This window comes from Micromys minutus (genome assembly GCF_963924665.1).
Source record: "Micromys minutus genome assembly, contig: SCAFFOLD_508, whole genome shotgun sequence".
Taxonomy (NCBI): domain Eukaryota; kingdom Metazoa; phylum Chordata; class Mammalia; order Rodentia; family Muridae; genus Micromys; species Micromys minutus.
The window spans coordinates 96,185-118,162 of NW_027667199.1; the positions used below are offsets into that span (position 1 = coordinate 96,185).

The 21,978-nt window shown below is 37.4% G+C and overlaps 1 protein-coding gene across 2 annotated transcripts; it reads right to left on the reverse strand.

Annotated features, from left to right (window-relative positions):
- Positions 1-912: 912 nt before the first annotated feature.
- Positions 913-18,308, reverse strand: LOC308416190 (vomeronasal type-2 receptor 116-like; the record flags this gene model as incomplete). Of its 2 annotated transcripts, none has more annotated exons than XM_080942614.1 (6): positions 913-1,796; positions 9,650-9,773; positions 13,354-13,578; positions 14,385-15,188; positions 15,551-15,833; positions 18,106-18,308. In XM_080942614.1, the coding sequence occupies 6 exons, from the start codon at positions 18,306-18,308 to the stop codon at positions 913-915; spliced, it is 2,523 nt and encodes an 840-aa protein (XP_080798740.1). The 2 variants fall into 2 exon arrangements, with proteins under 2 accessions (XP_080798740.1, XP_080798739.1); XM_080942613.1 differs by having other exon boundaries at positions 913-1,799.
- Positions 18,309-21,978: the final 3,670 nt, after the last annotated feature.

The following is a 21,978-nucleotide window of genomic DNA, read 5'->3' on the forward strand; positions in this document are numbered from 1 at the left end:
CGACATTGCTCACTGAATGAACCACATTTAATTCGTGTTAAAATGGGTTTTCATATGAAGTAGAAAAGCTTTATATTTCAAGCACAATGTGAACCCCATTGTTATTTCATATACTGTACTCTTCCTAGTATGTTATCTGATGTTATTAACATCTTCATAACACATTGTAAAGCCACTCAAAATCCAATCCTCTGTGATGGCTGTCAATAATATGCAATGCTATCACTATGTACCATGGGCTATTAACATTCACTCTTGTTTCTCTTTTCAAATTGGTTCTTTTTATTACATGAGTAATCTATGATATTCCAAATTACTAATTAGGAAATTTACAATTTTTCTAATATCTTAGTTACTGTTGCTGTAACAAAACACTAGAGTCAAAATGGAACACATAAAAAAGTGTTGATTTCCCTGAATACCTCTATCACAGTTATTTGAATGAAGCCAAGTCAAGAACATATGTGCAGGAGTCCAATCCATGTCCATGAAATAATGCTCATTACTAGCTTCATGTGCACATTGTCTAAAATCTTTTTTAAATTCCCAGTACAAGTTGCCTAGAGGTGGCATTGTACACAAAGAGTAGTGCCACTTTATATCAGTCATTATTTAAGAACATAGCTTACACCCATACACATGTCAACATGATGGCAGCCATTATTCAAAACAGATTCCCTATTGTAACAGTTGAGGTTTGTGTAGTCAAGAATGAACCCATTTTCCACTGAACATAGTACTTCCTATTTTATTAGACAGCACTAATAAATGATGAGTTATTATGATTTTAGTATATTACTTAGCATTTTGTTATAATATAGTATTATTTTTCTTAAGACAAAGTAGTAAGATATGTTGAGTACCATCAAACATTTTTAAACTATTGTAATTTCAATAATAATGTTTATTTTTTTACTTCTGCAGAAATTTTGAATCTGATCTAAGTAAAATAGCATAACACTTTGGGAAAAAAATACACCCAAGCAACCCTGCACTAGAAGCCAAAATGGAGAAGACCTCCACAACTACCATGAACTTTCCCCTAGTGCTGTGGTAGACAGGGAGGAAGGTGATCCACACACTGCAGAACACCAGCATGCTGAATGTTAGGAATTTGGCTTCATTGAATCTGTCAGGGAGGTTCCTAGCCAAGAAAGCCACAGCAAAGCTCCCCAGAGCCAAGGAGCCCAAGTATCCCAGGACAAGATGGAAAGCAATGACCGAGCCTTTGTTGCAAATGATGATAGTCTTCCCATGTTCAGATTGTATATCACTGTCAATAAAGGGAGGAGATGTTACCAACCAGATGCCACAGAGAACAAGTTGGATGAGGGTACAAATGGGAATGACCAAGTTAGGTACCCCTGTTACCAACATCCCTCTCATCCGATTTCCTGGAGATGTGAGCTTGAAAGCCATGACCACAGTTATTGTTTTGGCCAACACTGTAGAAACAGCCCCTGTGAAAAAGACTGCAAATGTGGTCTGCTGGAGGATGCAGGTAGCTTGGGTGGGATATCCAATAAAGAGCAAGGAGCAAAGAAAGCACAAGATGAGAAAAATAAGGAGGATGTAGCTAAGAATTCGGTTATTAGACCTCACAATGGGGGTATCCTTGTTCTTCACAAAGGTGACTAGTACTACAACTGTGAGGGCGGAGAAACACAGGGCCATGCAGCCTAGAGCCATCCCCAGGGGATCTTCATAAGCCAGAAATGACACTGCTCTTTGGAGGCAGTGGGTTTGCTCAAAATTTGCATATTCATCATCTGGACACCTCACACACTGCTCCATATCTGCTGACAAAAAAGATAAACCCCAAATAACATACCATAGTTATGTTCTAGATAAGGAAGTATTTTTAATAATAAGAGAATACTACAAAAATCTTTGGATCTTTAGTATTTATGTCATTCCTTATTGCTGTAGGGACCACTGACATAGAGCTGTTCGGTATTACCCTGTATTTGGTGATATAAAAACATACCACCTTACAGAATGGAGGCGAAAAATACTTATTAATTATATAAGAAAAAGGAAACATACATTTAGAGCGCATTTTATACAATAATATGTATGAAATCATATTATTTAATTCCTTTAACTTTAAACTATCACAGATCTCTGCAGTGTGCTGGCATAGTTCACAATGTCAGATAATAAAGTGCATTATGCAATTTGTTGGCCTTGATGGTTGTGCCCTTAGTCAATATCTGAACATTGCGTAAAAACTTTAAATTATTAATGTAAATATACTTTGCATAAAGCAATATTTCTTCAATGAGCTGTGATTGATGATGAGCACTTTCACATTTTTGGGTGCATTCCTAAAAACTTTACAGGTGTTCTAATTCGCAGACACCAAACTTTTCATCTTTAATGATATCTAAGCTCTTAAAGTATATTTCATCTAAAGACAATTGTTATACTGAGCATCTGGATTTTGTCAGGGGCCAAGCTGGATGGTGATACCAGGGAAAAGTTTTATATGGATTATGTAGTCAATTTACTTTGTTAAAATAATCAAGCAAGATTAAATATATACATAGAGTATGTGTAGAATTTATTGTGTAAAATATGCTTATAGAATTCCACTGATCAGTTGGACCAGGTTCTGCTTGGTCATTCCCTCAGTCTCTGTTCCATCCTCCATCCCTGCATTTATCCTTGTGTGTAGGATAAATTTGGGGTAGAAATTTTTGTGGGTGGATTGGTGTCCCTATGGTACCACTGGGATTCCTGCCTGACTACATACAAGAGGTGGCCTCTTCAGGTTTCATATCCCCACTGTGCAAATACAGTTTAGATGAAAGAACTCCTTACTATATTAAGTTTGCATTCCAAATCACTCAGTATGCCATCAGCATGCCAGCCAACTCTTGCTGTGCCACTTCCGGGGCACCACAATGACTGAGCCTCCTATCCTTCAGAAGAGGAGCTGAAGCTCAGAAGTGACTCCTGCCCTGCTGGGAAAAGACCTCAGTAAGTGATCTTTGCATGGCAGGATCCCTGCTAGTGAGGAACAAACCAGCATCTTCTGATGCTATGAGAGCTAGCCTTCAAGCAAGAAGCTTCCAAGTCAGCTTGGTTCCTCCAAGTCCTGTGTCTGAAGCAAGTGGTATCTTCAGCAATAATAAGGTCTTACCTTCAAGTTCTTCAAGTTACTCCAGGTCATATACTCTGAAGACTTACAAAGAAGAGAAACCATGAAAGCACTCTATACCCAAATATGGAGACACTTGGCTGCCCATGCTCATTGATGCTCTATTCACAACAGCTAGGCAATGGAAACTGCCTATGATTGGTGAATGGATAGTAAAAATATGGCACACAGTGGGATTCTGTGAATCTATAAAGAAGAGTAAGACTTGAAGGTTAAACTATGTGGATGTCTCCCAGAAATGAAGACCGCCCACCTCAGTCTCCTCTGCTGTTATATGTGTCCAAGTGAGAAAAATTCTGGCTATGCGGCATAGCATATATGGCATGTGGCAGCTACTTGGAACCAAGCATCTTTCTTCATTTCTTCTTTTGCCCTCTAGGATGTGGGAGTGATGGTTGCAGCACATCCTGATTACTGATGATGAGAGCAACACACAGGAGGAAGTTGAACAGGGACTTAGAAACAGTCCCTACTGTGGTCAGTGCCTACTGAGGACTGCACTAAAACACACAAGAGGATAATAGAAATGGCTTGTTGTTTAGAGTTCTGTTTATGCTTCTGAAACTAGCCGTGGCCAATATGAGGTTTTTATTTGGTTAGCTGTCTTTAGAGTAGCATGTATAACCCCTTGATAAAATGTGTGAAGAAAACATCAGTCTCCAGCACCACTGTTAGTCTCTTTTCTGCCACTGATACTGAAAATCCAGTGCAAGCATCTTGATGGATGCCAATACAGTTTAAGTATGTGACCTATAGCTTTGCTGCTGTACATTAAGCATTTAATATGTGTCTATGGCTTTTGGGGTTTCTTAAAGATTTGCTTATTTATATGAGTACACTATAGCTGTCTTCAGACATACAAGAGGAAGGCATTAGATCCCATTACAGATAGTTGTGAGTCACCATGTGGCATGTGGTTGTTGGGAATTGAACTCAGGATTTCTGGAAGAGTGGTCAGTGTTCTTAGCTGCAGAGCCATCTCTCCAGCCACCATGTATCTTTTTGTTTATAACTTAAATAATAATGGGTAGGCTTTGTTCTTGAACCTTATTTCCTCACATGAAAATTTGCACTGTTAATGATTACTTCTCATAAAAATTAGGCTTATGTTCATGGATACTATAGTGGTACAAACATTACATGGTTAACCAACTCCTTTATGATTAGATTTAAGACCTACTCCATAGAAGAAAACACATGCTCCCTTCAATAAATCTGACCAAGAATTCACTACAAATTTCTAAATGAAAATAGCTAAATAAGTTTGACTCACATTTGAGTAAGACTTTGCTTTGTATTGTAAAAGTTGCTAGAACCAACTTTAATTTTAGCAGCCCCTAAAGAAAAAAAGGGTTGGGCAGAAAGATCTCAGATGAAACACTCATTGTTTCGGAGAGATGGAGATTGAACACATTGCTTCATGTTTGTTAATATATACTCTGTCACTGAACTTCAACCCCAGACCCAAAGCATTCCTACCCTTTATACTATAGCATAAGACTAATTTATTCAACATGCATTTTGTAGTTTTATGATCATTCCATGATTTAAATTGAGATTGAATAAAACTCCAAAGTGAAAAAAAAAAGAATTCCACTGCTCTCTCTCCTATCTTCATCACATTTACTGAGCATGAACTATAAAGTTAATCTACTCATCCTCATCCATCTTTCATGCTTGCATTGGCTCTGAAACAAGCCAAGCTACTCTGAACATCCAGCTATTCCAAAAGGACTTTCATTCTCCCCCTTCCCACCTCTCCACTTGTTGTTATCAGACCTATGAATCCTAAACATTACATGCAAGCTTCCCAAATCACACCCGTAATCACTGCTTGCTGAGTCTCTGGAGCAATCCAAGCTACCCCAAAAAGTCTGCTACTGCAAGGAATAAACATCCGTTCTGCCACCATTCTTTGTCCACTTTCAATAGATCTGTAGCTCCCAGCCAAACGGACGCGAGGATCTTGAATCATTTAGGCCTGCAGGTCCAGAAATATATTCCCCAAAGGCCTCCCACACTAAGACCATAGAGATTAACTCTCCCAATACCTACTACAATAAGAACATTCAATGACCAAAAACATCTTGATTGCTAAAGGTCCTTCAAAGAACAGAATCAATAAAAGCCATCAAAATAATCCTTCAGAGCACAGCTATCCTTCTATAGCAAGAACAGGATATCCTATTACAACTGAAGCACAAGAAAATGATCATAAATCCAGTCTTAAGATGATAGAGGATGAGTCTCTGGCAGTGCCTGTGCAGACCTCCTTTGGAAATGATGTACTTAAGCCTGTAGAGATAAGGGTCCAGGGAAGGAGGAGACTTGGAAGCAGAAGGGGAGCACCCTCTTAGAGACAAATGGGAAGGGAAATGGGATGGAGAACTGTGGGATGGGGCATTGGGCAGAGGGCAATATCTGGATTGTAAATAAATAACATAATTAATAAAAAAGAAAGAAAATATGTACATTATACAATGGACTATTACTCAGCCTTTAAATATGAAATCACTAAATATGTATGTACATAAATAAAATTGGAAAAAAGATGAAAATGAAAAAAATTCCTGAGAAAAGAACAGGAAAATACAATCTAACAGGTAGAGGTCTTTAAAGAGCAAAAAAAGGGGGTTCCTTGGTCTATTCTCGTGCCAGAGCACCCTGTACACATACCCTGTGGGGAGAGAGCAAGTCTCAAAGAAGCACTAACACATGTGAGAGGACTGGTGAGACCACCAACTCTGCTCAAATTCCTGGCCCATTAGGAACCCACAAGAAATCCTCAGGACACAGGATTCAAGGAGCAGTTTGGGACAAGATCCTTTCTATATCTGCCTGTGCCTGGAGCTTACCTAGTGACAGAGCACTCTGTACACAGATCCAGCTGGAAGAGAGCTAACCTAAAAGGAACACTGACACATTTGAGAGCACATTGGAGACCACCACCTATGCTCAAATTCCTGGTCAAAGAGAAACCCAAAAGGAGTCCTTACAACACAGGAACCAAGGAGCAGTCTAGGAGAGGATCCCTCTAGTGTCTTCCTGCACCCAGAGCTGACCTGTACTAGTGTTCTTTATACCCAGACCCTGCTGGGATAGAGCTGGTCACACAGAAGAGTTTACACACCTGTGAACACAAATACATCCACAACTGCTGTTCTGAGAGACCTGAGGATAATAGGCATAGAGGAAAGCAAAGATTTCCAACTTAAAGAGCCAGTAAATACCTTCAACAAAATTATAGACGAAAACTTTCCTAACAAAAGAGATGCTCATAAATGTACAAAGAGACGAGAGAACTCCAAACAGATTCAACCAGAAAAAAATTTTCTCCTGTCACATAACAGTTGAACAACAACTGCACAAAATAAAGAAAGGAAATTAAAAGCAATAAGGGACAAGTTGAAGTAACCTATAAAGGCAGACCTATCAATCGCACCCCATTTCTCAACAAAGACTATGAAATCTAGAAGATCCTGAGTAGATGTCCTGTAGATCCTAAGAGAAAACAAATGCCAGCCCAGGCTACTATAGTTAGAAAAACTCACAATTTACATAGATGAAGAATCCAAAATATTTCATGACAAAACCAAATTTTCACAATACCTGTCAACAAATCCAGACCTACATAATAAAATAGATAGAACATTTCAACATAAGGAGGGAAACTGCACCCTACAAAAAGCAAGATGTAATCTTCTTTTGACTAACACATAAGAAGACAATCACACAAGCATAATCCAGCCTCTAAAAACAAAAATAACAGAAAACAACAGTCATTGATCCCTAACACTTCTGATAATGAATGGACTCAATTTAAAAATTAAACGACATAGATTAACAGACTGGATAGACAATGAGGACCCAGAAATTTGCTACATACAGGAAACACACCTAAGGACAATGACAGACACTGCCTCAGAGTAAAACCTGGAAAATAATTTTCCAAACAAATTGTCCCAGAAACAAGCTGGAGTAGCTAATATAATAGCTAATAAAATCAACTTTCAACCAAAAATTCTCAAAAAATAAAAAGAAGGAAACTTAATACTCTTCAAAAAACCCACCAACATAAAAATCTCAGTTCTGAATATCTATGTCCCAATAGCAAGGGCACCTACGTTCATTAAACTAAAGCTCAAAGCACACATTGCACCTCACAAAATAATAGTGGAAGACTTCAACACCCCACTATCAACAATAGACAGATCATGAAACAGATACTATACTGAGACACAGTAAAACTAACAGAAGTTTTGAAAAAATAAAACATTTCATTCTAAAATCAAAGAATATAACTTTTTCTCAGCAACTCATGGTACCTTCTCCCAAAGTAACCATATATTAAGTAACAAAGCAGGCCTCAACTGATACATGATTAAAATAATCATATACATTCTATTAGATCATCAGGGATAAAGACTGGTCTTTAATTACAACCACAAGAATAAAATAAATACATAAAAAGCCCATATATACATAAAAGCTAAACAATGCTCTACTCAATAATAACTTGGTCAAAGACAAATAAAAAAAAATTAAAGACTTTTAGAATTTAATTAGAATTTAAAATGAAGGCACAACGTACACTAATAACTAGATCTTGGATTAAATTCTGTAAATATCCTCTGACAGCCACATCCAGCAGCTGACTTAGAGAGATAGACACCCACAAACAAAACCAATGGATAAACCTTGGGGACAAAAAAGTTGGAGGAAGGATTGTGAGCCCCAAAACAAATAAGAACTCCATAGGAAGTCCAAAAGAGTCAACTAAACTAAATTTTAGGAGTTCTCACATGCAGAACCTCCATCCAAAGAAAATACAAGGGGTAGACATAGACATCCCTGCACATATGCCACATATGTGCAGCTTGGTCTTCATGTTTTGTCCTAGGCCACTAAAACAGAGGCTATCCAAAAACCTGTTATCTGGGTGGGGAATATGTTCTGTTAGCTGGACTGCCTTGGCAAACCTAGCAACCTAGATATCCCTCAAAAAAAAAAAGCATTGATAAAGTAAATGTGGTGCATCTACACAATAAAACACTATTCATCTATGAAAAACAAAGATATCACAAATTTTTAAATAAATTTTACAAATAGATGGATCGTGAACTTATTATCCTAATAAAGTAACCAAGTCCTAAAAGAATATACATGGCACATATGCACTTTTAAGTGTGTATATAAGCTATAAAGTACAGGAATCCTATGCTACATTTCACAGACCCAAGGATGCTTCACAGGCAAAATGACCCAAGCAAGGATGTTTGAGACTCACTTAGAAGGGGCAAGGGGTGAAAATGGTCATGGAAAGCTTATGAAAGTAGGAAACTGTGTGGAAAAGAGGATCTGGATGAGAGTGTGGGAGTTTGTTTAGAAAGTGAAAAGCAGGATGGCCGGATAGGGTGGCCATGAGAATTAAAGGAAATCTGCAACCAGTAGTGTGTGGTGGGGAATTATGGAGAATCTCCAGAATAAACACAGAGACCTGAGATAGTGGAGGTGAGAAAATCCAATGCAGGTGTGCTTAGCTGTGACTCACACCACTGGAGATATGAATACTGGTAAGACTGCCTCTCAGGGCCAGGCTGAAACCCCAATGGAGCCAGAGGAACACCAACTCGCCCACAAAATGTTCATCACAAAATTTATCATAGAAGAAATGCAGAGGTTTGGAATGCAGCAGACTGATGGGAAGACCACGCAATAACAGGTCCATCCTGTGGGCAAGTACCAGTTCCTGACACTATTAATAACAATCTGTTATGCTGGAAAACAAGAGTCTACCATGACTGTCCTCTGAGAAGCTCTACACGGCAGCTGACTGAAACAGATGCAGACACCAACATCCAATAATTGGATGGTACTTAGAAACCTAATGGAAGAATAGGAAGAAGACTTTCAGCCCCTTAAAGATATTATCTCGACAGGGACACCAACTGAATCAACTAAACTGGTTGTTTGGGACTCTTGGAGACTGAACCTCTAAAAGAATATACACAGGCTGGGCCTAGAATTTTCAAATCTTATGTAGCAGATAGGCAGCCAGGTGCCCCTGGGTTCTGGAATATCTGGAGAAGGGGTCTATTCCAAAAGCTGATGCCTATATGTGGGATGTGCAATTGCCTATGGGCTGCCTTGTCTGGCCTTAGAAGGAGCTGAAGCACTTAATCTCACACGGACTTGAAGAGCCACAATGAGGGGAATAATAAAAAAGAGTTACAAATATTTCTTCCCCTAAAAGTTTTCTGCAAAATATAAAATCACTGGCCATAATATTGTGAAAATAATGAGTTGTTTGTAGAAGATATTGAAGGTTAATTTGCAGGGCCCAAAATTGTTGGTATCATGAAATGATTAAAATCTGAAACTCATAGATTTTAGGGCCTCCATTTCCACCTAGGAAAATTTGCACTTCTAATATAAAAAGCAAAGATACTTGAATTCCGCAGGTGTTTTTTTCATAGAAGGATGTACCTGTCTCATTGGAAACCTCATTTTCTGGGCACTGGGCACAGTCAAAGCAGCAGTCTGCAGTTTGTTGCTGATAAATTTTCCTGAATCCAGGAGTGCATGTCACACTACACATGGAGGTGGGAACCTGAGGATATATATATGTATAATGTATGTATATATCAAGTGTATAATGATACACATATATGTATAGGTATACATTTACAAATCTGTACTTAATTTTCAAGTTTTATATGTAGTTATATAATTTTAATATATGTATGTCTATGTATATACTTAACAGATATATATATATATTCCCTTGAAAAGTCACTTATCAACTTCAGGCACTTTATTATTTTGTGTAAGCCTCTAGTGCACCAACTGTCAGACAATATTTACTACATCTTGTAATATTAAGTATATAATGTTTGTGCTATATAGATTTTAAAAGTTTCCTTCCTAAAGTTATAAAATTCAAATAGAATATTTATGTGACATAGGTTATATCACATAATTTAAAATAAAATAATAAGAATACTAAGTTGGCTGAGAGGAGAAAGTAGGGTAGATCAAAAACATTCTTTGATGACTTTGAACAAAGCATGTTATATATGTTTCTCATAGAATTAATAGACTATTTCTAAGTTTAAAACAAGGCTGTTAATGAAATATGCTGTACTTAATAGGCTATAACAATGTTCAAACAGAATCACAAAATTTTATGGTTTATTGAAATTATAAATTTTGATATAAATATACTCATATATTGTTCTAAATTTCATAAATATGTTTTTATTGTGGGGTGAATAGGCATGTGAGTACAGTAGAATATGGAATCTGAAGACCTTTGACTCCTATGACCCAGATTCATAGGAAGTTGTGAGTTATCACATTTTCATGCTGCTAACTAAGGATAGGCCTGTTGCACAGAAATGCTACTCAGCTATTAAAAGTAAGGTCACCATGAATTTTTAGGCAAAAATGGCACTAGAATATATAATCCTGTGTCAGGTAACCGGGACAAAAACCACATGCATGGTATGTACTCACTATTAAGCTAAACTTAAGCCAAGAGTTCATAATATCCAACATACAACTCACAGACCATATGAAGTTTACAAGAAGAAAGGCCTAATTGTGGATGCTTAATGCCTTCTTAGTAGGGAGAACAAAATAATCCTGGGAAGCAGAGGGAGGGAGGGAGGAACCTGGGAGAGACAGGAAAGGAAAATGGGGGCAGGATCAGGTATGGAGGGGAAAAGACAGAAACACAGAGGCTCAGAAAAATGAATAGAAATATATAGCAGTGTGGGATGGGGGTGTAGAGAACCTCTAGAAAATACCAGATACAATGGATGCCATTTGCTGAATTTGCCAAAAGTGGGGAGATGGAACTTGAAGAGACCAGGCCCAATAGCTAGACATGTACCCCAGTTGAGGTATGGGGCCACCTGTCCATATCAAAAATTTTGAGCAAAAATTGTTCCTGCCTAAAGAAATTGCAGGAACAAAATGCAGGCTATCCAGAAACCATTCAACTTAGAATCCATTCCATGCACATACACCAAGTCCCTATAATATGGATGTCTTCTGAGAGGCTCTACCAGCTTCAGACTGAGATAGATGTACATACTTATAGCTAACCTTTGGTCTCAGCTGGGGGACCCAAGCAGAAGAGTTGGGGTAAGGACTGGAGGAGTTGAAGGAGATTGCATCCTCATAGGAAAAACAACACGATCCAGTAATCTAACACCTCAGAGCTACCAGGCATTAAGCAACCAACCAAAGAACACATATAGGGTGAACCATGGCCCCTGCTTCATACATAGTAAAGGACTGCCATGACTAGAATCAGTGGGAAATAATGTGTTTATTCATTAGCAGGTATGATTCCTCATTGAAGGTTAATTGTAGAGGTGTGAAATAGGAATGGGTGGAAGGGTGAGGGAGCACCCTCTTAAAGGTTAAGGGGAGACAGATTGATTGTGGTTTTCATAGAGTGAGAAATAGAAAAGACACAGCATTAGTAATGTAAAAGAAATAAAATAATAAAAATGTAAAATATAAAATATTTTATATGTAATTCTAAAATATACCTTGTATGCATCGAAAAATTAATTAAACATTTTATTATATATGTATATATGTACCTAAATATCCATACAAACAAATTTAAATTTTATAAAACTGTTTCTGCATTGTGGGGTGGATAGGCATAGGAGTGCAATTGAACATGGAATCCAGAGGCCTTTGATCACTTTGACCTAGATTTACATGAAGTTATGAGTTATCAAATTCTGATGCTGGTAACAGAGGATGTGTCTATTGCAACAGCAGTGATTGGTTTTAACTACACAGCCATAACTTCAGTGCCTCATATTTTAAAATTACATATACTGGATGTCCCATGACAGAAAATGGAGACAGAAAGTGTGGTTCATATACAGAATAAAATACTACTCAGTTATCAACAACGAGGGCATCCTGAGTTTACGAGCAAATGGATTGAACTAGAAAATATCATCCTGAGTAAGTTAACTCAGACCAGAAGGACATTCATGGAATGTACTCATTAATAACAGAATATATTAGACAAAACAGTATGGAATAACCAAGATACAGTCCACAGAACTCAAAAAGGTCAACGAGCTGAAGGGCCCAAGTGAGGAAACAGCAGTCACATTTTGGAGGAAGAAGAAAGCAATCAGAAAAGTGGAGTGAGAGAGAAAATTGGAAGGGAAATGTGATAGAAGGGAGAAGAGGGGAACAACACATTATCTGCTATTTAGAGGGGGGAAGGGCTGAAGCCCTGAGAGCCTCCAGAAAGAATGGAAACAGGCAAACTCAGATGGTAGGAATTTAGTGGGACACTGTAAAATGTACCAGAGACCAGGGAGGTGAGAGACCTTCAAGTTCTCAATGAAGGGGTCCCTAGGTAAAATGTACTACAGAGGGGATAGGGAACTTATAGAGCCCATATCCAATAGAAAGTCAGAGAATAAATGGAGAGATTGTGTTGCCATCCCACAGTCCAAACTCTGACCTATAACTGTTCCTGTCTCAAAGAACTGAAGGGATGGAAATGAAGAAGAGCCCGAGGATAAAACAGTCCAGCCACAGGCTCAAACTGGTATACAGCTCAAGTGGAGGCCTCAAGACCTGACACTATTACTGAGGCCATGGAACACTCATTAAAAAGGGAGATAACATGGCTGCCCTTCAAAAGTCCCAAGAAACAGCTGAAAGAGTCAGATGCAGATATTTGCACCCAACCAATGGACAAAAGTTGCTGACCCCTGTGGTTGATTTGGGGACTAGCTGGAAGGAAGTGAGGAGGAAGATAACTCTGTAGGAGGACCAGCAGTCTCAAAGGACCATAACCCCTGAGATCTCTCAGACACCGGACAAACAATCACACAGCATTTACCATCTGATATGAGTCCCGCAACACATATCCAGCAGAGATTTACCAGGTGGTGTTAAGTCAGAGAAGATTCACCTAACCACAAAGAAACAGAAGACCCTCAAGGAACTTAAGACCTGGTGGGGTGGGATGAAGATATCCTCCTGGAGACAAGGGTGCAGGCAGGAGGTATGAGAAGTGGAGTAGTTAGGGATGGACTAGGAGAGGAATAAAATCTGGAATAAAAGAAGAGAATAACAAGAAAGAATATGTTTTTGAAAATAGATCAAAAAGAAAAGAATGAAAATTGTGGTGTACACACCGAAGTTTCTCCTGTGGCCCATTCCAAGTCTTCCAATTCATGAAGTTTTTGGCTCTGTGGGTCACAAGAAAAATAGCTTCCTATTTTCACTTTTAATCCAAGGCCTTGTGGAAAATTCCAAATGTTGAAAATGTCATACTCCGCACACTGATTTTCCCTATGTTTCATGTTCACAAGTTCTCCAACTGGACTAGTAAATACCCTGGTCTTTAGCACTGAAGCAACCTAAAAGAGATGGATCATAAGATGATTATATATGCATATCAATTAAAGCAATACAAAATTCATATTTCCCTAAATTTTAATGTCTTCCAGTGAATACAGCTATATTAAAGTTATACCATGTAGGAAAATACAGTATGCCTAGTTGGTAATTAAAGAGCTTACCAAATAGAAAGTAACATGTATGAGTGAGTGAGTGAGTGTGTGTGTGTGTCTGTGTGTGTATGTGTGTGTATGTGTGTGTGTGTGTGTGTGTGTGTACATAATGGGCAAAATTTATTTAAGAAATTGAAGGCATGTATGTAATAATGAGTGGGCAGTCAGAATATCTGGAAGTTGTGGAAACAAATAGTGGTAATGGGTCATTCTTGCACATAGAGTTTACATACATGAAATAATAATAAACTTAAGAAATGTGCTGTGTTGATCATTTGGGTTTTTTAAATAATGTTACTTTCAATGACTATTAATTCTTGTATCACTTCTTGTGAACACTACTCTACTTATATAATAAGTTAAGGCATTCATGAGAAAACTCATGGCTCCTATATAAAATATTGAACTCATTCGATAAAATGTTGAGGCACATTTCCACAAAACTCACTTATGTTCACATATAAAATATTGTCTTCTATAAATTTTTATCTTTGTGCAGGAAACATGAGCCAATAAACAATCCGTTGGGGAGTTTTGTACTGTAGAAATCTGTCCACCGAGAGAAGAATCTCTAACAAATATACATGAGTTTCTAGAGGTCATTTAAAGGTCTCACTGTAAACCTCAGCATAATGAAATGTAAGAGACTTTACCTGCCGACAGTCAGTGAAAACTCCTGGTTCTGTGATTTTCTGAGATTCTACTTGTTGAAGAAATAGTTCATTGTATGTGTGGGCCACAGCATACACAGCATTATACAAATTGTAGCCTTCTTCACTCAGAGTCATGTCAAAGTTGTGACATGCTAACCATTCCAAAGTGTTCTTGAATGTGAAATGGTCCATTTTGCAATGGCTGTTCTTAGACATTGAACAATTCAAATAATTCCACAGTAGCATAGACTGAGAAATGTCTACTGGATATATAGAAGTGTTAATTGTTTGTGAAAAATTCCTAAATAAAGTAATCTCACCATTGTGGTGTGCAAAAGTGAGAGTCCCATGGAAAAAATCAAGGCTGAAATCTCTTTTATTTGTGAAGACATCCAATTGTGAAGTTGTGATCCAGATTTTCTGTGCACCTAAATCTGCCCATCTTCTAAAGCTGACTTCCAGAGTAGAGTTCCTTTCACCATATATGATGACAACCTTGGCTGATGATGTCATTATTTGTATGTCATATATTTTACTTCTTACCATGTATATCTGTTTGTTTTCAGGGATCATATTCACAAAAGCTAAACAGATTCCATGTCTTTGCATTTCTTCTCTCAAGTTAGAAAGAAACTGAATACCCTGGTCATCATCTGAGATGACCAGTCCAATCCAGGTCCATCTAAAATGATACATCAAGGAGACCATGGAATGGGACAAACATGTGTCCTTTGTTGCTATCTGATAGACATAGGGAAACTGATCATGGTCACTCACGTGGGGATTAAATGGTCCAAAGAAAATCTAAATGACGTAAAAAGAGAATTAAACATTCCAAAAAGGAATATAATTGTTAAGAATTTGGACTTATGTACAAGTGACATTACTTACTTCTCAGACTCATATTGAGGATAGTAAGATTATAGTATAAATATCATGTATCGTTACTATTAGATTCTAATCTATTCCTGACAAATTTCAGTTTTGTAGAAACCAGATTTATCTATTTCCCCAATACATCTATGAACTTATTATCTAAACATTAATAATATATGTATAAAATATGGAACACAACACACAGAAACCCATGTAAAACAATTTGTTTCCCTAGGCACCTATGAGTAGATTTAAAATTTGTTACTTCATTCAATGTCACACATCCTCACCTTTGGATTCCTAGAAAGAATTGCCAGTTTTAAAGATGTTGTCCATGATGGTCCTGTAAGTTCTACATCACATGTTGGCCACATTGCACAGTCATAATTAAGAAAATCCAAAGAAATATTTCGCCGTGAATTTAGTTCCTCTAGATATCGTAATGTATCCTCACACGTACCAGAATTGATATTGAAATACAAAGATATATTTGATAAAAGATGAGGATTCCTGTTGATCTCATCAGTTGCAAAAAACAGTACCAAAAAATACTCATATCTTCTTGCTGGTATTCTACAAGAAGTCATAGGGATGGTTGAGCAGTATTTTAGAAACATGAAAATTTCCCTAAATTGCAGCAAATTTTGTACTAAGAAATGTATAAATGCTCCCTTGCCTGAAATAAGCTTGGGAAATTATTGAAATTAAGAGATGAATGACCCTAAGAACTCCCCTAAATAGGTCACTCTGATATGAAAATTTTTATATTTGTGAAAATGAATACATATTTGTTTTATCTCTGGATGCATTACATGGACTACATTACAGTCCTATAAACTAAGATTGCTACACAATAGTCTTCAAATTCTAATAACACTGAATCAGGCATCTTTACAATCTTGGAGTCTACAAGTCAACTTCAACTTCACAGCTTCTAGTTCCAATGTGTGGGATTTGAACATGATCTTATGGGTTCTTCAAAGGTCTTGTGTCATTTCTCCAGCTCTTCCCTCTGTATAACTCTAGGCTTTGATTGACTCCACTCCACAGCTGCTACTTTACTTCATAGTCATTCCTTGGTTCTGGCAATTCTGACATGGAAAACTTTTGATGCGTCCAGGCTTCCTCAATAGCATCCCATCTGCACTCTTCATAGTGCCAAAACTCACCTTCTATAATGACCCATTTAGTACTGGGCCATTAACTGAGGCTGCAACTTTACCAATGGCCTTCCCTTGCATCTTTTACTGCCAAACTACAGCTGTTCTCCATGGCAGCTTTATATCTTTAAAATCAGTACCACCTGGGCAATTCTTACACATTACTAACCCAGCTGCAGCACAAGGGATGACCTTGGTTATATCTGGTCATTCACAGAGATATTGCTAATGCCAAGAAGTGCTTGCTGATAGAGATGTCTCCTCAGAGGCTCTGCCAGAGCCATACTGATATAGATGAGGATGCTTGCTGTTAACCATCGCACTAGGCAGGAGGACAGATATGAGAAAGATAGAGAAAGAACTGAAGGAGCTGAAAGGGTCTGCAAACTCAGGGGAAGAACAATGTAAATCAACCAAACCCCCAGAGCTTCAGAGAGTAACACAAACTAATGAGGACACATGGAGAGACCCATGGCTCCAGCAGCATAGGTAGCAGAAGATGGAACTGTCTGGCAACAGTAGGAGGAAAAGCCATTGGTCCCGTGAAGGATGGTTTACCAAGTGAAGTGGAATGCCATGGCAAAGAGGTATGAGTGGGTTGTTTAGTGTGGAAACATCATCATGGAAGGGATAGGAGGGGGGATGTGATATTATTTGAGCAGAGAGGGGACATCATTTCAAATGGAAATATGTACAATATCTGATAAAAAAAATATCAAGACATTATCCATGTTTCTATGTGAGAATTTAAGTAATTGGCAAGAATTATATATATAAATATATAATAGGAAAAACTCTTTGAAGTCAAACATTAGGTATATGTTAATTCGTTGTTATTGACAAATAACCTTTTTACAAAGAGCATACATTTTTGGTCAGTGGCCCCTGGCACATATGTAGCAGAGGACTCTCTTTTATGACCTCATTGGGAGAGCATGTGCCTTAACTTGTAGAGATCTCTGAGGCTGGATGGATGAGTAAAGAATATGAGGTGTGGGGACTATCTAGAGAGGTGAGTATGGTAGGGAGATGAGACAGTCAGGGTTGGGGAACACCCTCTCAGAATATCAACGTAGGGATCTGGTAAAGAACTTTGGGAAGGGCTACCAGAAGGGTACAGAATTCTAAAAGAAAATATATAAAATTATTAAATTTTTAATGTTTGTAAAAAAGTGTAACATTATTTTCAAATGTTAAAATTTATCAATCAGGGTAATTAATTTAATACAAATGTATCCATATCAAAATATACAAAATAATACAATATACTACATGAGTAGATTATTAACTTTTAGACTTTTTCATATCAATTTTGATGTTATCTTTTATTTAGGTAAAAATTCTTTCCTAGTTTTATTTTAGTAGATACCCAAGTTTTCTTACTTCTTTCCCAACCTTTAAGTTATGGCTGATCACTGAGAACATTTCTCCATATGAAATATTTTTATTTGTTCCACATTCCATTAGCACATATGTTACTATGAGCTATATAAATTGAAGCACGTTATACTGAAACCAAATTAAACAGTGACACATTTGAAACTATTAAAATAATGATTGATGTGCTATACAGTTTTCAGTGGTTCCTCATGCTACAATGGAAAGAACAGGACAGAATCCCACAGTTTATATATACAGATATAGATTTATAATTTATGACATTGAAGCACAAAAATTAGACTTACCCAAAACTGAGAACATTATTGTAAAACTTTTCATCTAGAGGTACCTTGCTTGGGAAAAGAAGAAAACCACAATCACTTCGAAATTCTTCATTATCTTCATTATTCTGTATCCTCCAAAGGCAAGTGGGTTCAGTCACACTCCACAAGATGAGAGAAAACATCAAGAGCAAGAAGAAAATAGTGAAAGTACACAGCTTCTTCATGGCTGCTAGGACCTAAGATGGGGCAGTTATGAAATACGTTTCTTATGCAGACAAACATCACACACATTGACACCTATGTTTCTGTTTTAAGGGTTTTGCTGTCTGGAGATCCACTGAATTATATTCTACAATTTCTTTCCACTCATCCTGTGTCATAGTCCCTGGATATATCTGGAAATTTGTGGCCTCAAGCACTACATCTGAGGTCTGAAATCTTTTGATCAAAACACTTCTGAAAACATGTTGTGAAGGTCATGTTTTTCATCCTCAGGTGCCATGATTTCATTCATATCCCATGGCAAACACTCTAGGGACCATCTTCTGAGTAGCTTGGGAAAGACTTATGTATCGACAGCCATATGTAAGAACACTATTGGAAATTATAATGAAGTTCATCAGAAGTTTCATATTAAACAAAGAATTGAGAAAGTCATAAATGTCCCATGTTATTCACACTTTGAGTTGATACATGGAACATTATGTGGTCCACTGTCTAGTCTAGAGACGGGCAATCTCATATGCAACATGGAGCCAGGAACTAAACATTCTCTCTGTTGCATATACACTATTCTATGTCAGTCATATTTGGAAAATCTCCTCCAACTTTCTGTGATTCCTCTCAGCTGAAGAATCTGTGATCATGTTAAATCCAGTAATGCCTAGAATTACAGGGATTCAACACCCTCCTGTCCAATATCACTACCTGTGGCAACATTCACTGAGTTATAATGCTTATTGCTTGCCTGATAATCAGTCCCTGGCAGTCAGTGCCATTTAATGAAACATTGCTTTGGTTGATGTTTATCCATATCTCATTAAGATGATTAAGAATATTTTTATACCCTTTACTCAACGGAATGTGATAATTTCATTGTCATTTATAAGCAAATTTTATCTGTAATATTAGTATACACCTTGCTTTATTTTTCATTTACCTCAGTATTTGTTTTGATACAGTGCTGTCTTGGATTACTTTGCAACAACACAGATGAATGTCTGTATTTATGTAACTTGTTTCAATTAAATGAGTTACACAAATAGAGCATTGATTTTGATTAGTAATTTTTTGAACTACCTTATATGTATGCTCATGATTGCTGCACTGAATCCTATCCCCATGAGAAATTGTGCTTTTTAAAACTATCTATTCAACACCACTGAATGCATTTTAAGAATGATTGATACTTCATTGGCTTGAAAGAGAATCATTCTATTGATTTTGTTGCATTAAATGTGTTAATCTGAATAAAAATTTGTCTCATCCTTTGGTTAAATTATACCTTTTTCAGTTTAAATACTATTTCAGTACTTTTACAGACCTACTGACTAAGTAAATTTGTATCATTTTTGTACACTGGACATATACTTTTTGTATAATATATGACCATGTCTAATCAACTAGTAATATGCATTCTCTCTATAATGGAGACAGACTCTGAATTCCATTGTGCTTCTATGGAAATGCCATTCTGAGCTGTGGCAGTTCTTAGCATGTCTGCTGGTTTGCATGAGCACTGGGCTGGGGTCCATAAATTACTTATTATATGAAGCCAGGTAATCAAAGATTCAGATTCTTCAATAAAGTTGAATTTTATTTTGCCAAAATTGGGATATGAGCATCCATGTAGTCTTCTGAAAAAACAAACACTATACTGCTTGGAACACAAAAAGTGTTACTTGAACTTTCTCTTTTTGCCTAAAACTTATGTTACTGGCTTGCCATGGTGGAAAGAATTCACACCACTTACCACAGTGTCCTTCCTGATTATCAAGGAAAGGAATCTTTCTTTCCATTTAGGCTATCCTATTGGCTGGAATTTTTAACATATTCACTACTACGCTTGATGAGTATGTAAAATGAAATTTTGCTGATATATTTATCAGCTATTATTTCACAGTTTCCTTCAGGCTTGTTGTCTCATTACTTCCTGATGATATCAGTTCTCTGATGCCATGTTGTTCTATGGGCAACCTGTGATAGTCTCCATCCCCTTTACATTGTGTACAATAATATTAGAAGTGTTGATGTTGTATTTTCACTAAATGTTTGATACCATTTGTTAATGAAACATTGTTGGTACTATTTGTTCCCCATTAGTTGGATGCACTTTATTGATTTTTAAATCACTTAAAATATGGTGAGATAGAGCACAGAGGCAAGATTTATTCAAAGCACTGAAGCAGTTATGAGAATCCACAGTCATTATTTTATACAGATGGAAAAATGTGCTCTTTCATGACTGAGACATGCAATACAACAGATCTCACTGATTACCCGTCGATATTTTGCATACAATGTCCTTGTGGTGTGCCTACTCTTTACAAATGGTTCACTGAACAGCTTTGACTTGATGGAAGTGGTGAATTATAATGTAGGCATAAAAGTGGATCCCAGCTCTATAGACGATTAATAAGATTTTGATTTGGGAAAGGCCATGCTCGAAACTAAGCGCACAGGCTCTCTTCCACCTGGATCAGCAGAGATCATGGAGCAAAGGCCTGGTGAGGTTGTACCGTGAGTAACCATAGCGAAGAGAGGGCTTGGCACTGCTTCTGGAAAAGGTTCTCCTCAGGCCCACAGTAAGGGCCTGGCCTCTGTCAGAGGTACTCAGAATCTGTCCGGGAAAGACCGTGCTTGCAGACTAAGTGCACAGGCTCTTTTCCACCTGGACAAGTAGAGATCCTGGGGCACAGGCCTAGTGAAGTTATGCCATGAGTAACCAGAGCACAGAGAGGGCTTATCAGTGCTTGTGGAAAAGGTTGGTTTCCAGCCCAGAGTAAGACTCAGGCCTTTGTCAGAGGAGACTGGGGTGCGACCAGGAAAGGCAGTGCTTGAAATTTAGCTCCATCAGTTACTGGTTTCCTTTGACAATATATAATGGTTTACTGCTGTCATTGTCCATGCCTACAGATAATTTATTTTGTATTTTTGAATAAAGACATTTGTGCATTCCTGATGCTGGGTGCAAGAGCCATAACCAGTGTCCTGCTTTTAACTTAAATCACTGAGGCATCTCTACTGTTTTGTTAGCATCGGGACTGTAGCACTGTGTCACCACATGAAGTTCAGAAGCAGCCTTTCAGTGGAGGGTGGGAATGATTGTGTACAAAGTAGAAAAGTATCCAATTAAGTGACAACATTTGTGTAATAAAATTTTGTTTAGAAAAAAAGATCAGCTCCACAGGTCCTCTTACACCTTGACTTTCTTTTCAGCACCTCATTACACCTATTACAAAATTGAGCATATTGTCAGTCAGAAAACAAGCCTCAATGTATATAAAAAGATTGAAATACTCCCATGCATCTTATCAGATCACCATGAACTAAGGTTGGTCTTCATTAACAACAAAGACAACATAAAGCTCACATACACACAGAAATTGAACAATGTTTTAATATACAAAAATTCATCAATGAAATTCACAATTTAAACAACCTAAAAAAAACCGCCCATAATGATCTCACTAGATTTCCATATATTAAACCATCCCTGCATCCCAGGGATGAAGCCTACTTGATCATGGTGAATGATAGTTTTGATATGTTCTTGGATTCTGTTTGCAAAACTTTTATTGAGTATTTTTGCATCAATGTCCATAAGAAAGTTTGGTCTGAAGTTCTCTTTCCTTGTAGGGTCTTTGTGTGGTTTAGGAATGAGTGTTATTGTTG